The sequence below is a fragment of the Protomyctophum parallelum genome, assembly GCF_964188405.1.
Source record: "Protomyctophum parallelum genome assembly, chromosome: 8".
Taxonomy (NCBI): Eukaryota; Metazoa; Chordata; class Actinopteri; order Myctophiformes; family Myctophidae; genus Protomyctophum; species Protomyctophum parallelum.
The window spans coordinates 46256805-46272349 of record NC_139703.1 but is presented as its reverse complement, the minus strand read 5'-3'; the positions used below and the strand labels follow the sequence as shown (position 1 = coordinate 46272349).

Below are 15545 nucleotides of genomic sequence, written 5' to 3'. Positions count from 1 at the left end.
TCAGTTTAAACGAATTTAAACACAAATAATAAACAATAACAAAAAAAAAAAGCAACATCGACAACAGCAATGAACAACAAGACATACACGTTGGTATTTTGTAACCCCTCGTCCCCCTGAAAATAAAACACACCAGAATAGAACTAAACAACACAAATATCCCTCCCACCCTAGCTGGAAGCAAACCAAAAGAAAAGTGTTGAAGGCAGTGACAGTGAACGAAAAAAGTCCATGCTCACTTTCGCTCGCACATGCACACACACGGTGTAAATTAAATGTCAGTCATTCTCTCTCTCTCTCTCACACACACACTCACACACTCACTCTCTCTCTCTCTCAGAGAGAGAGAGAGAGAGAGAGAGAGTGAGTGTGTGTGTGTGTGTGTGTGTGTGTGTGTGTGTGTGTGTGTGTGTGTGTGTGTGTGTGTGTGTGTGACGAGAGAGAGAGAGGAGGGAAGAGAGTTGAGCCCTCTGCAGTCCGTCCGTGCTCAGTGTGGTTGAGGCTGCATGCAGTCCTTTCTGGCTGCACAGTGAAGGTCCCTGTCCATTCTCCAAGGCTGACCAGGGGCATGGCCCCTCCCCCCGTACCAAACAGGTCCATCCAATCCATCGTAAAGTACAAATAAAGTCTGGTCTGTTTTTATGTTTTAGTTTTATTTTTTATTTTATTTCACTTAAATCAAAAGTAGAAATAAAACCAAAAGAATTGCGCCCAAAACTGGGACATATTCTCATATTCTGTGTGTGTGTCTTTTTCCACTATGTATTGTAAATGGCACTACAAAAGTCAGTCAGAGATATTTTGAGAGCTCAGTGTTTATCTGCGGAGCTGTAGTACGCGGTCTCCCAGGTGACCCGGGCCTGTCTCTGCCTTTGAGGCCAGGGGTGGGCAGTGGGATTGGGGGCAGGGGTTTGAGAGAGAAAGAGGAGACGGGGGAGATTGGGGGAAGGTGAACGAGCCTTACAGCATGTCATCGTGACCATGGTCATCGACATCGTAATCTCTGTGGTGATCGAAGTCTGGACTGTGATTGGCCGTCGTCACCAGGGAGAGGGGCCCTTCGTGGTCTTCGGGGTCCAGTGGTTCCTCCTTAATGTGATGATGCCTGAGAGAGGAGAAAACATGCACAGGGAAAATCAAGACCCTGACAAAAGAACCGTTGTTACAGTAATCTCACTGTAATCTTGAACCTTGTTAAACCTTTTGCACCAAGAAGACAAAAATGAAGAAGCAATTCAAAAAGACACGAGACGACATGTATTGATTCAGCGCATAAAGGAAGAGAAGGAGGGCAACGTGCACAAAAACAAATGTCTAGCTTTAATGAAACTCTTGAGTGGGGGCGGGGCCCTCAACTGGCACCGAACGATCATTTCAACCCTTTTCTTTTGAGGTATTCCAATCCTGGGAAACCTGCAGGCTCATTTTCTTTCTTTCTTCTTTTTTCATGGCAACCGACAACAGGGGTATTCACTTAGAATTGATAAATGAGGAAGATTAACAACGTGAGACGAGGCGAAGAGAGAATGGACTCTGAGGAGAGCGTTGTCAGCCTCCTGGTGGCGGTGGATCAGCAGCGCGCTGTGTGTTCCCCCTTCCTACTCGTTAACATGCACAACCTGCGAGGCGGGTCTCCAGAGGACGACCCCGAGCCCGCTTCTATCATTAATCAACTTCAAGCTAAAGCAAAAAAAAAAAAAAAACACAGCGACCAGACACCGGGCGTACATACGTACTCAGCTTTTAAACTCCCAGAATTAATGCATATTTTCAAGTGCGCGTGTCAATAAGGGGAGGAGAAAAAGCCGCTTGGCAGGGAAACGGTGCACAAACTCTGCACAACGCCGCGATAAGAAACAGAGCCCTTATGAGAATAATAACGCTGTCACTTGTAAACAAGGCGGAAAAACATGAGTCCTCCCCTCCCCTCAGCAGCACCGGGTGAAAAGAGAAGCGAGATGAGATCTGCCAAATTTCTCATTACAGAAAGAGAGCAGGAATAAAAGCGCACAGGGTTGAGGGTGGGGGGTGGGGGGGGGGACGGGTGCACAAGGCCCGGCTGTGGCAGAAAGGAGGGAAAAAAACCAAACGTTATGAGCAGCTGCAGGAGACTTCCAGTTCTCTAACCTGCGGTGCCAGCAGCGTGCCGTAGCGAGGACTCAGAGCAGTGTCAGCGCGGCACCGGGCTCATTTACAACAACAACAAGGGACGACTGGCACGTCCTCTGGTGCGGGGGCCTAGCCGCGCGTCTGATTTATTCACGGCGGGACGTCGTGTGTGATTTGCAACAATTGTGATGGAAAGAGCGATGCTCCTATGCTAATGAGCTGACATATTTTGGTGTAAATTATGAAATAGGAGGAGGAGGAGGAGGGGGGGGGGGGGCGTGGTAAAGTAAAGTCAGCTTTAACAACGCTTTCAGATCAAAGTAACTCGACAAAGTCCCACCGCCTCAGGTCTGACTCCGTGGCTGCAGGGCAAACATGAAATTGTTATTATTATGCTATTGAACTGCATGCTGATTCCACACTGCTTGTAATTAGCCCTTCTCTGGGTACCTCTCCTCATCTGGCTGTTGAAGAGAAACACTCTTGTTTCCTTGCGGTGTTAAAAAGCTGTGTTGTGTCAAGCTGCATGTGCAGCAGCGTGACACATGTGGCAAACACATGTCTCGTACTGCATTTACCAGGCTGTGCAACAGTGGAGGCTATCAACGTGTCTGTAGAACTATGTACTGTATGTGGTACAGCCTAAGAGGATTGAATCATATATCTTATAGTTTACAGGATATTCCATCTGCAAAGGTGGACTATAGGCTAAGCTATGTTAACGGTTGCAGTGGGTTAAAGGTAACACAGTGTTGTACATTTCATGAAGTTGTCCTGCATCCATGTCGAGTGTTCACCGTTTAACAATCGGCAGTGTGCAGAAAGAATATAACAAAGCAGACCGTTTTAAAAAAGAAAACGAAAACAGACGATTTGGACTAGCGTGAAGCTTATGCTTATAGTGTTGAAAAGCACACGAGAGAGAGAGAGAGAGAGAGAGTTTGGGCTCCATCAGCCTGCAGATAGACAGAGGGGCAGAGAGGAGAAACAGGCTGCCCCTGGGCCAGCACACCCATCCTGTCTCAGCCTTTCCTGTTCCACAGCCATGCTCAGAGCTATGTTCACAGTGATTAGGGATGGCACTTTCCTCCATTTGGCCAGGAGCTCATTACTGCACCTTCCCTTTTTTTTTGTTTTCAGGCAGAATTTCCCCTTTAGCTCAGACATTTCAGGAGCCCCCCAGCCCCTACCTCCTCGCTGCACATCGGTGGTCTGCCCCGACATCTGGAAGCGATGCGGCCTGCGCCATATTATTTTAGGCTTCAAACAACTTAGCAGACACTCCTATACAACAAGTGAACGGGGGAGGGGGGGGGGGGGGGGGAGAAGCTGCGGTTTCCAGGGCGACCACAACTTTCCTAACACGAGGATCTTGGATCATGTCTTCCAGACTAATTATGCTTTTGTGTTGTTTTTTCTTTTCGACGGCTTGGAGGGCTTTTTTGGGGTAAAAAGAGAAGTGTTGCGGCTCGTGTTTCGACAGCAGCTCTGTCACTTTTTGCGTTCTGGCATTTTGTAAATATTTTAACAAATTGGAAGTGGTGATTGTGGTGGGACTCAATTTGGCGTCAGACGGCAGGACACATTTTTGAACTGCAATAAAGGAGAGTTTATAAACTTGCTGTTGGAATAACAGAGGGGGACTGGAAGCCACTGAAAGGTGGAGTTTCCTCTCCTTACAGGGAGGCCTTCCACAACTCTGGCCGTGACCCGACGTACAACCACTCCAATATCATCCCTCTCTCTTTATTTATTGTCCTCCTTTTTGACACTGTGTCTTTTTCAACATATTTTTGGGTAATTTCTAGAGGCATTTTGGGTGGGCATGGAAATTCAAGGAGTTATTTTGTTCACCGCACACATCCAAAAACTATTTTATTTGGAAAACGGTTGCTCTGTGTGTGTGCGGATAAAACTCTTGGCTTTCTTTTTACTTTACTTTACTAAGACAGACAGTGGTGGAGGTAGAGAGAGCGTGCGTGTGCGCTCGTGGGTGCGTGCATGTGTGTGAGTGTGCGTGTGCCACTCACATAGCTGGAAAGGGCGAGCGTCCCGGGCTGCTGTCACTGCCGTTGCTGTTTCCATGGTCCATTGCTCCATTCATCTCCTCACGGATGGCGTTGGCCAGGGAGTTGAGGGTGGGACTTCCAATGGAAGCAGTAGTGTATAGAGGTATGTTGTTTTCTGCCATCGAAGCCTGAAAAGCATGTGCCAAAGCATTAAATGCAAAGCGGAAGAGAGCTGTCAGCACTTTTCTGCAGTCTACCAGTCTCACACCTTGCACGCACATCTGCACCTCCCACCCCACAAACTCAACCCGACCACAAAAACTAGAGAATAACTTGACCAGGCAAAATATGAGGTGGAGACAATTATAATTTCCTGCCTTTCTTTCACAGTGGGGAGAAATGGGGGCTGAAGGTATAGCGTTTGTCTTAGGTTTTTACCTGGAAGGCGGCAGAGAGCGCCGGACCGTAGCCCAAGCTGGTCTGAATGTTCTTCACTAAGGTTGGACTTCTGCAGACATAGAAATTACATTACAACATGAAGACTCACATTTCTCCTGGTTCACATTCCTGCAGGATCACGTTTCATAAGAGAAAATCAATGCTCTTAACTTTATATATGATGACTAAATACATTTACTGGTGTCGTTAATGTGGCCATTAAGGCTAGTAACAGTTATAGGCTCTAAGAAGTTCTATCACATGACAATAGCACACAACACGTCAATGTCAGGCACTTCACATTAGAAAGGAAAACGCAGAAGCAGGTGTGGATGGAGGAGGCGGATCAGGTGAAAGCGTGATATAATGGAGCTTTTCGACACAAAGGCATGATGGGAACACGGAACACAGCAGAGCATGCGGTCGGGAGGGGGTTGAGTGTTTTAAGAGAGGGGGGGCGGGGGTTTGGTGCTTACTGTACGAGCAGCTCGTCATAGTTCTTGTCTGCGGGGTATTTCCGAGGGCGGCCTCGCTGCACGTGGCGGCCGCGCTTAAACTCCTCATCATCAACGGTCCAAAAGGACCCAAACTCATCCTCTACTCTCACAAAGCACTTATGCAGGGAAAGGTTGGTGCGAACTGCACCCTGGGAGGAGAGCGAAACCAGCGGGAATGCAGCCAGACGCAGATGCAGTGATCAGCGGGACAAAGGAGGACACAACACAGACACAGACAGACAAGACACACACACACACACACACACACACACACACACACACACACCATCAGACAAGACGGGACAGGACAGACGGAACAACGGAGGTAGGGAGAGGGTGAGGATCATAATGAAAATAAGCACAAGCCAATGTGGGGGTTATGGCGCGTCACCCAAAAGCCCTTCTGAAAGCAATGGAGGAGGAGGGGTGGGGGGCAGAGGGGGAGAGGAGTCACGCCAAAGCAAGCAGGGACTTTGGACATTATGACACAGACAATGAGATGGAGCAGCACCACAGCCTCTTCCATCAATCAACACCGAGACAGACGCCAGGCGACAGACGCCAGGCAGCGACCTACCCGCTGATCTTCTGCGGCCGTCTCTTTTGGAACTCTAGTTCGTCCACTGTCCACACAGCCCCTTTTACGTTTTCTACTCGCACAAAACACTTGTGAAGACTAAGATTATGCCGGACTGCATTCTGCAGTTGGTGTGAAATAAAATAAATAAACACAAAGAGAGAGAGAGAGAGAAAGAGAGAGGGAGGAAGAAAAGGGTATAGCTATCAGTACAGTAAAGAAAACATCTGTGTACAAGTGAAGAATTAATTTCAGAAGGAGCACAATATTTAGACAGGCACATGATAAAACCTGGACGTTACGACAATAAGATCAGCAATGCACTGGCAGTGAACTCAAAAGTATCAAATGACTAAAACATTTTGTAAATATTTCCCCAGTTTCCATGGTGACATGGTCCTATTTTAATGACGCCCCTTTGCTTATCGTTCACAGGGCTGCAATAAATGATCAACCCGACGCAGACCAACTGACTCCTAAGGTCTCGGAAACTAATAACAATATTGCATGAAACTAAAAGAAAGGTATTGGTCAGGTTGGTTGTCGCTTTCAATTGGTATAACGTTGAACAAAAAATAAATAAACTAAGGAGAGGACTATTTTCTGCTGTGATTGTGTTGGCTTACAGTAAATGTCATGCTTTTCTATAAAGTATACAGGCAGCCCTTTGTAAATACACTGATCACTGAGCCATGAGGGTGGACCTGTTTATATATCATCCCTTTGCTATGCCAAAGCTATATTGAGAGCATGTGTATATAAAAGGTGTGTGTGTGTGCGCGCGTGCGTGTGTGTGTGGGCATGTGGGATCCAATGTTTATAACTCCAATGTGCCCCTATGGAAGGCCTGTCAACGACCAGTGGTGCAGGCAGTGTGAGAGCTGAGGGAAGACCTGTGAACAGCCGGGGGGTATCTGTCGCTGTCTCTCTCTCTCTCTCTCTCTCTCTCTCTGTCTCTCTCTCCATCAGCCTTTGATGCTTCATTCCTGTCTCTACATCTTTGTGTTTATTCACTATTTCTCTCATTTTTCTCCCTTTCCTTTTTGAAAACTAAACCTTCTGTTTGGTGTTGGTTAGGAAAAATAATGTGTTCCTTGTTTAAAGTATGTGCGTGCGGGCGCACGTGAGTGCGTGCGTACGTGCGGGCGTACGTGAGTGTGTGTGTCTGTCTGAGTGTGTGGAGCTCAGCCAGGAGTCACTGGCAGAGCCCTGCTGTGTGAAAGCCATGCCACCCACAACCCAATCCTCTCAACTATTAGCACAGTCCTTTGTTTTTCTCCTCCCCTCTTACAAGAATGCACATTTTCCCTTCATTGGTTTTGCTGTGAGGCTCCTGTGTTTATGTAAAGGGCGGTTCATTTTGGAAAGAATAAGTGAGTTATGTAGAGTTATGAATTAGGTAAAGACCCCTTTATAACATTAATATGTTTGGCTATCACTTTTTAATTCCCCCCCAATGTCAACATGGTGCCTCTGTTCCCTTCCCTGTTGTACCAGTTTAAAAAGGCCCAGGAAGAAGGAAGGAATAATTACCTTCCACGTTGCCGCGTTGCGCCTGAAATATGCAAACATTCGTGTGAACCAGTTGTAGATTTCGTTTAGTGTTAGCTGCCTCTCTGGAGATTCAAGAATCCCCTGGATGAATAACAGTGACAGAAAACAACATTTACCATTTTGCTCATTTCAACAACAACAAAAAGATCAATAATTCACTAGAGGCATTCCGGTTTGTTGCGTACTCTCATGACAAAACACAGACAACAGGAATGCAACTGTCCGTGAGATGCTTACTACTCACTCTGTGAGTAGTATGGGATCCTACTCTCGTTTCTCATTCAAATAAGCAGATTTGAATATTCCGTTTGTGGGTGTAAATGAAGGCCAAGCGAAAACATTTTTCAGGCAGATTACAGGGCAGCAATTATGGCTGGCTCAGATTAATTCCTGAGATCCCAGATTACTGTGGCCCGGCGATAATTGACTGGCCATCTTAAAACAGGTTCATTGCTACTGTTGTGTGAAATGAATTTCACAATAATCACTGCCACTGTAATGCTTAATCAAAAGCAATTGTCATCGGCCGGCGTTTTTTGAATACCGTGCGCATTCTTGCACTCATTTGCAGATGGTTAATCTTCCGCTGAGCGTCCAAATTGTATTCGAAATTTAACAAGGGAAGGAGATGAGAAGAAAGCCCGGAAATAAGTAGTTTGTGTCCGTGCTGAATATTTATCTGCTGTGATTCCCATTACGACAGGACGCAGTGAAGCAGATTAAGACGCTCTATTCCTTAAGTGACAGATTAAATGCATTGTAAGCAGCACAGGGTATACGAGCAGCACTGCAAGCCTTACCTGTCGTATTAGCGAGGCGTACGTGAAGGGAGGTCTAACTTCAGCGTTCATGTAAAACTCTTTGTTTTGAACGATATCTATACAAGGGGAAGAAAAATGGAGACGTTTTGTCAGCAGGGAAATAAATAAGCAGTGTGTTAACAGAAAATAAAACTTGTCATCAGCCGCAGTGGCTATAACACAATTACTGAACAACATTGTTGCGTTTGTACATTTACACAGCATGTCCGCGTTGTGGTTTTATTGTATACTATTCATGTATGCGCGTCTGTGTGTAAGTGTGAGTATGTTTGTGGGGTACCTGGAGAGATGGGCATGTTGTACTTGTCTGAGTAGCGCCGTCGCATGGGCCCCACGCTGTGCATGCTGTTGGCCGTGATGACGGAGTGCGTATGATGGGAGAGCGGCGTGAGGGGGGCCGTGGGCGTGGTGGGGGTCTGGGGCAGGCTCAGAGGCGGGGAATGCTGGGAGGCCGTCTTGGACAAGGTGACGCTGGACACCAGGTTGAGCTGGGGGGGGAAAGGGGGAGGGGGTCGCAGAGGTCAGTGCCATTGGTGGGGTAAAGGGGTATAGTAAACAAATAGAGAAACAGACAGACATGAGCTCAGCTAGTCCGTTAATTACCCCGCAGCGTCTCCGATGCCTCATTGACTATGCATATCACAGCACTAATTGCGGGCGACCTCCAAGATGATCCATGAACGCTTGCTAAATGTTTGGAAGACAACCCTCATGGTATGGAACCTCCTCCATCCTTCTTCCTCTCCTCTCTCTCTCTCTCTCTCTCTCTCTCTCTGCATCAGATCCCAGTTATCTCCCTCGCTGCCTTTGTTCACTCTTTACTACTCCCCGCTCTCCAATCAAACCCCCTCTTTTGGACAACATGCGCCCACCCCACTCCACCCCCCTCCCCTTGTGGCTGGGCAGTGTGGCACCCAGTGGAGAGGGGCGGGCCAAGCAGCCCTGACAAATGACAGTGTGATTCTCACCTACCGCTGAGCAACCGCGCTAATAAGGCGGCAAGAGGAAGTGGCCAATCTGGGCCTAATTACAAGCTGAAATTGTATTGAGAGCACTCTAATTAGGACCTGCTTATGGAGGTGATCTGATGATTAACTACTGTATCTGACTGACCTCCATCATCGGGGGCCGCTGCTGGCCACAGCAAAGATGGCCCCTGCAGTATGTGCTAAGGAGAGGCGGGGGGTTCGCACTTCCGTTGCGGGGTTGGGTCTATGGATGAATGGGCTGAGGGGGATTTTTTTGTAATAATGGCTACAAGGTAAACTAATTACAGCAAGTGCTCCAAAGGTATAGCTGTGGCTTCCAGCAGCTGTGGTGGCTCCAGAGCCAGTGCCAAGCCTTCAATGCTGGAGCAACAGCAGTCAAGTGGAAAATTCTAGCCTGAACCAGCCCCCAACCCCCACCCTCCCAGACCCAGCTATTAATTGGCAGGAAAACTAATGACACATATACATATTACCACAAAATTGTTCTAATTGCTAATTTGCTAAAGGAGGCCAGTTTCCAAATTAAACATGACTTCAGTTCAGACTGCAAGGAAAAGAGAGACAGGGAAAAATATACATACTGTATGAAGACACAAGAAGAGACAGAGTGAGAGAGAGAGAGATGGACTTGGATGTGTGTGTGTGTGTGTGTGTGTGTGTGTGTGTGTGTGTGTGTGTGTACTGTGTGTGTGTGTGTGTGTGTGTACTGTACTGTGTGTGTGTGTGTGTGTGTGTGTGTGTGTGGTGGGGGGGGTAAATGGGGTAGAGTGAGACTGCCGAGATCACTTTGTCAATTGTTCTGAAGTTATGTGATGTCAATTTTTTGGGGTGATAATGGCATTAGGGGGCAACAGATTTTGGGGCCAGACGGGTGAGCAGCCAGTATTTACACTACTCAGAGCCTCCTTGGCCTCCTCACCAACAGCCCTATTAACACTCATTACCACCCACCCCACCCACCCCGCCAACTTGATGGACAGGTGTATAATAAAGAAATCTGGGACTGGCATCACCACTAAATTCATCTTTGACAAGACATTGACTTAACAAGGTTACAGGCGCCCCTCCCCCCCCCCCCCCCATTAGGGTGATGGTAATTATATTACAATTGTGCTCATTTGCATTTTTTTGATTTCTGATTGCCCCTTCTCTTTTTAACCATTTAAACCAGGAAAACCCATCTGTGTGTTTTGTCTTTTTTTCTTTAACATTTTTGAGAAATCTTGAACTTGAAAATGTTAAATAATTTAGATTTTTTTAAAACACAAATCTTCTCTTCTGGAGGTCCCTGGCACAAAACATCTTTCTTTTGGCGGGGTGGGGGGGGGGGGGGGGGGGGGGGATCTGGAGGTCCTTGGCATGAAAAAGTGAGAGAAGTGCTGATTTAGAAGGCATTTGTAAAATCAGCCTCAGTCTTAATGGGTTAAAAGGTGCACGGCCAATGCCTTTTCATGATTCACAAACTGAACTATGGCCATTGGCAGAGACCGCACAAATAATCTGGACTGCTCGTGGAGACACACAAATGTATACTGCGTGCTCAACGGTAGCAGGAGAAGCAGTATGTTATTCTAAATCAAGAGCCAAATAAATCACACTGGGGTTTGTGTGTTTCTGACACAATGCTATCAAAAAGAATGGGGGGGCTGCGGCGTTGACTTCTCTTCCTGTGGATTAGTGGGCTTTGTTTCATGTTTCATCCATATTCCCCGGCCATAAACACAGAAGGGTTTCAACAATAGGCCAGACAGGCTGGTAATAGCCTCGCCTTTGTCTGCCTCACCATTTGGGCTCACTCCAGTGCCGAGACAAAATGAGACTTCAGACAGAAATTAATTAAATGGTAATTGGTGATCTAATTATACTGGCTTTGACTCGGCAAGCTGCTAAAGAAAATAAACAAAAAGTCCCTCCTTAATTATGTATGGCGTAAAAGGTCAGATCTCTGACAAGAATGCTTAGTGACACCGAGCACAGACACCCACCCACACACGCCGAGGCAAATACAAACACACACACACACACACACACACACACACACACACACACACACACACACACACACACACACACACACACACACACACACACACACACACACACACACACACACACACACACACACACACACACACACACACAAAAATGCACCCTACTAATGTGCCACATTCTGTTTTGATCTCCCCTACCCCCCAGCTGGCTTAAAAAAATAAATTGAATTATATTAATTCGACACTGTGCATGAGCAATATCAGTTTGTTTGTCTTTAATTATGACCAAATGTAAACGAGCAAATTCATTTGAGCCAGCATACTGTGGCAGCGGGCTGCTGCCCCCTCCATTTATTACATATTGTAGTACAGATCAGCAGAGAGAAAACATAAGCACCAATTACTGTGAGAACAGACTTGTTCCTTGTGACTAGACGGGTGTTTTTCCCTCTTCTGCTCTCCTTGCAATACCACGTCCAGAGAATAGGCTTATTCTGCCCATGCTCTGAAGAGGGCTGTTGGAGTGGCCACCTCTGACGCTACAATCTCACTAAAGGCTCTCCGGGGCCAGGGGCCCTGACCTATGGACACCCCCCATCACCCCCCACTCTCCCAACATAAGCAAGACGTATTTATCATAGTATTCCAGAGCAGCCGCTAACAGCATGTGGAGAATGAGTGTATTTATTTGAATAAAAAGCCCTACCCAGCCCCCCGAGAGTGTCACCGCTGAGCTCTCTGACACGGCCCATTCTCACAGCCCCCCGGAGGAAAGAGGAGAGAGGTAGAGAACTCAAGATGCTATCTGTCGCCCTGACCACTTTTCATATACAAATGTCCCCGTGTCAGGGCCCCGCGCTCTGTACTCTAATCGACACAATCAGCGTGTGTGACAGAGGCAAGGCTCCAACAGGCAAGCTATTGTCATACGACATCTCCAGGCGCTTTACGCTGTGTGTATGGAATGCACATAACAGTCCTTTACACGTCAATAGCCATCTCTCTCTGACTGTAAATAAATGATCTGGGCTGCACAGAGAGCTAGGAGGAGAGACGTGTTTTGTGTACTGTATGTGTGTTTGCTTGTATGTGTGCATCATGATTCCATGATTCACCCCACAGCTAAATTATCTTTGTACATTTGGCTCCCTGTCACAGTGAATGAAATATGGTAGTGGGGGCCCCTTCTTAAACATGACAAAACAGTGTAGATACTTAAATGCCATATGTTAAGCCCTTACTCCTATAGGATAGGGATTAAGCAGCATGCTTTATGGTATGACATATATTAAGAGTGATAAGGATGATCCTCGGTATGTGGCAAGGAGATAATGAATTGATCTGCCGCTGCATTCACTCAGAATTTCTGTTGTTCACCCGCAGATCCATTTTGGTGGATCACCGCGACATATTATATATATTAGTGATAATACTGGCCCAAATTGAAAATGGCCCTGTGTGTCAGCCAACGCAAAATGCACATTTTAAAAGCTTGTCATTGGCCTTGGCATTACAATGAATTGAAGAAATATTAAGAACATTTCCTACATCATTGCAGAATGCAGTTTAAAACTTAAATGGCAAGCGTACTTTTGCATTTCAGTCCATAGATTTTGGGATGAATTTCTATTCGACTTGGCATTATTAATTAATATTCTCTGGGAGTTTCATTCATTGTCAATAAATATGTATTTTATCAATTATTTATTGTAATTTTTTTCTTTTGAATTGTGTGTGTGTGCTGTGTGTGTGTGTGTGTGTGCGTGCACGTGTGCGCATTGGTGTGTGCGTGCGTGCGTAGATTATTATTATTGGGAATAGAATTCACTTTTTGGTGGAAGATTTCCATTTCTCTGTCTAGCCAGAACAGACAGTAGTTGACTGAGGCTGCTGCCATCAGAGCTGTTACAGTTCATCACAGCAAACCAAATTGAATCTAGGATGTCAACAGATGTGGTCCAAACAATATTTACTGCCTCCTTCCCTCCAGAGAACAGCTGTTTTTGTTTAGCCGATAAATAAGAAGATGGAGGAAAGGATTAATGAATACATGTGTGTCAATTAGAAAGACAAGAAAGGGGAGGAGGGGAAGAGGGGGGAGAGAGAGAGAGAGAGAGAGAGAGAGAGATAGAGATAGAGAGAGGACAGAGTCTGCTGCTCACCGGCTGTGGCAATGCTTTGGGCTCTGTGGATTTGACGTGCAGGTGCGTCATCATCGCTTGCAGACGCTCTTTGTCTTTCGATAGCTGTAATGAGGAAGGAGAAGGCATTAAATCTTTCATGAACCAAAATCTATTTCACTCTCTAATTCTATTCACTCCTGATTTACTATTTGCATTAAAACCACGGGTCTTTTTTTCTTCTTTTTTCCTACTGTACGTGGCTACTACAGCTCAGTCCGTTGTTACAGCAAATCTATGTAGACGCCGTTTTCCACCTAATTATTTGTTATCCAAAGACTCTTGGCAACTGTCAACTACCCTAAGCTTCAGCCAGGATAAGAGTTGATGTGTCTCATTCAAGGTTAAACTAGTCTACGTCTCACTGCCAATAACAACCCCGAGCCCTTTCTACCTGTCTAAAACACGCTGCTGTCCTAGCTGCCAGCTTACATTATGGAGATAGGTTGCATGCAGAGGAAGTGTGTGTGTGATAAACCTCCGTTCCTTCCCTGTGGGTGATACACAGGCTCAGTGGAAATAACAGGGTGGTGGTGGCACTGGTGGTGGTTGAGCAACTGAACTCCTAACCCACATTGTTTAAGGTTAACATTCCGTAAACTGTGATTGTTTTGCAATCACAATCATTTCGACATTATTTGGGAATAATGCAGCAAATAATTATGTTTACTGTGAGTGGATACGGCATGAAATCTGTAATTATGTTAAAAGTGCTAGCTCTGCTTAGCCACTGCACCAGACATTAATAAATAAAAAGGGCACTTAATAGGATGGTTAGTTACATTTTACCCTTTCAGTGAATCCTTATTTTAACATAGGGTGTTATGTTCACCAGCTAGCATCCAACCCCCCCCCCCCCCATGCTCATATAGGCTACTTCACCGGTCATTACTAACCCCCACTAATGGAATGACACTGAACCATGCCTTTTTCCATAAGTGCATACTTAACCCATTCTGAACGGGCACCCATTTTGGTGTAAGCATCATGTCATGCTTTAGCTATTTAAAAATAGCAGATCTACAAGCTCATATCGCGCCACCGAGTGGCGCGATACGAGCTTGTAGGTCTGCTATTTTTTGAAAAATCGAAGAACGACTGACATTTTTTAGAATCTGATCTCAGGTCAGAATGGGTTCATCAGACCAGTGTGTGTCCTAGTGGAAACCTCGCATGAATCTGATCTCGGGTCAGAATGGGTTAATGTACATGTGCATATTTTTCTGCTGTCCCTCATGGTAAAAGAGCATGTATGGCCACTCACAGAGGACACTGCATGAAAGCCACTGATCACCAGCCACAGCTCGGCGTTCAGCAGCTGGACGTGGTAACTCCACCATTCGACATTGAGAGCGCTCATCCACGCTGTGCCGCCGAGGCATTTCACTAAGTGTTTTATTGTTGGTGCCAAACAGTTAAAAGTCATAAATAACTTTAAAACCCAGTAAAATTCAAAATGTAATTATCTTCTCTACTTAGCCCCCGGGCCCTTCATATATCTCTGCCTGGCTGTCATGCATACATAACACATTCTTAATGACTGGTTACTCACAAATGTACAAAATAATTTCATTCTGCCACCCCCGCCACCCCTCCTCCTCCTCCCCACCCTTCCTCCAGTGACCCTGATATCAGACGGACAGGGAGGGGTTCGTCACAGACACACAGGAAGCATCGGGAGAAAAAGGCACACAAATATTTGGGCCAAAACAAACGCGGAGACAATACCTGCAGCTCCAGCTGTTGTACGACCTGCATTTGCACCCGACACTGGGCTGTGCTCCTGTCATCCAGGGCGTGCTCATTGTTAAGATGTCTGGAAAATATAAAACAAGAGAAAGCTCAAAAATACTGTCACATTCGACTGTGTCTTAGATATGTTGCTTTACATTGGGAGCTGATCATTATTCTTTGTGGGGGTTTAAGAGCAACGCAGATCTCAATGTGGTAGAGAGAATCTGTGACAATATTTGGGTAAATATCATGAAGGGGTCAGTTATTATAAAGCTATAACCAAATACTACCAGGATTAGCCAGACAGTATCAACATAACCTGTGAAGAAATGCTTATTTTAAAGCAGAAAAGAATGACATTCATATTTCATGAGATGCTCTCGTCTGCTCTAACTTCCATTCACAGATAAAAGGAATGATTGAAGAATTCCAGGTTGGACTCTGGTGAATTATGCAGCCGATCCCTAATACCATCCGCACCCAGTGATGACAGCCTCCATTTATGAAAGGTGGACTGTCCATATTTTTGTCTTTTCTTTTGTTAATTATGTCGTGAAGATTAAGAGAACTCAAATGAAGCCAGAAGGAAAGGCAGAGGACAACAAGAAGAGGAGATGGGATCTGTCACAAACTTGAATTATGGATA

At 45.9% G+C, this 15545-nt stretch overlaps 1 protein-coding gene across 1 annotated transcript; it reads right to left on the bottom strand.

Moving 5' to 3' along the window:
• Positions 1–396: 396 nt before the first annotated feature.
• On the bottom strand, positions 397–15399 carry foxp1b (forkhead box P1b; the record flags this gene model as incomplete). The annotated part of the gene is made up of 10 exons (XM_083772234.1): positions 397–1105; positions 4140–4306; positions 4557–4626; positions 5631–5752; positions 7164–7265; positions 7985–8061; positions 8286–8493; positions 13148–13231; positions 14894–14981; positions 15380–15399. The coding sequence occupies 10 exons, from the start codon at positions 15397–15399 to the stop codon at positions 961–963; spliced, it is 1083 nt and encodes a 360-aa protein (XP_083628360.1). The 3' UTR covers positions 397–960.
• Between the last annotated feature and the right edge of the window lie 146 nt (positions 15400–15545).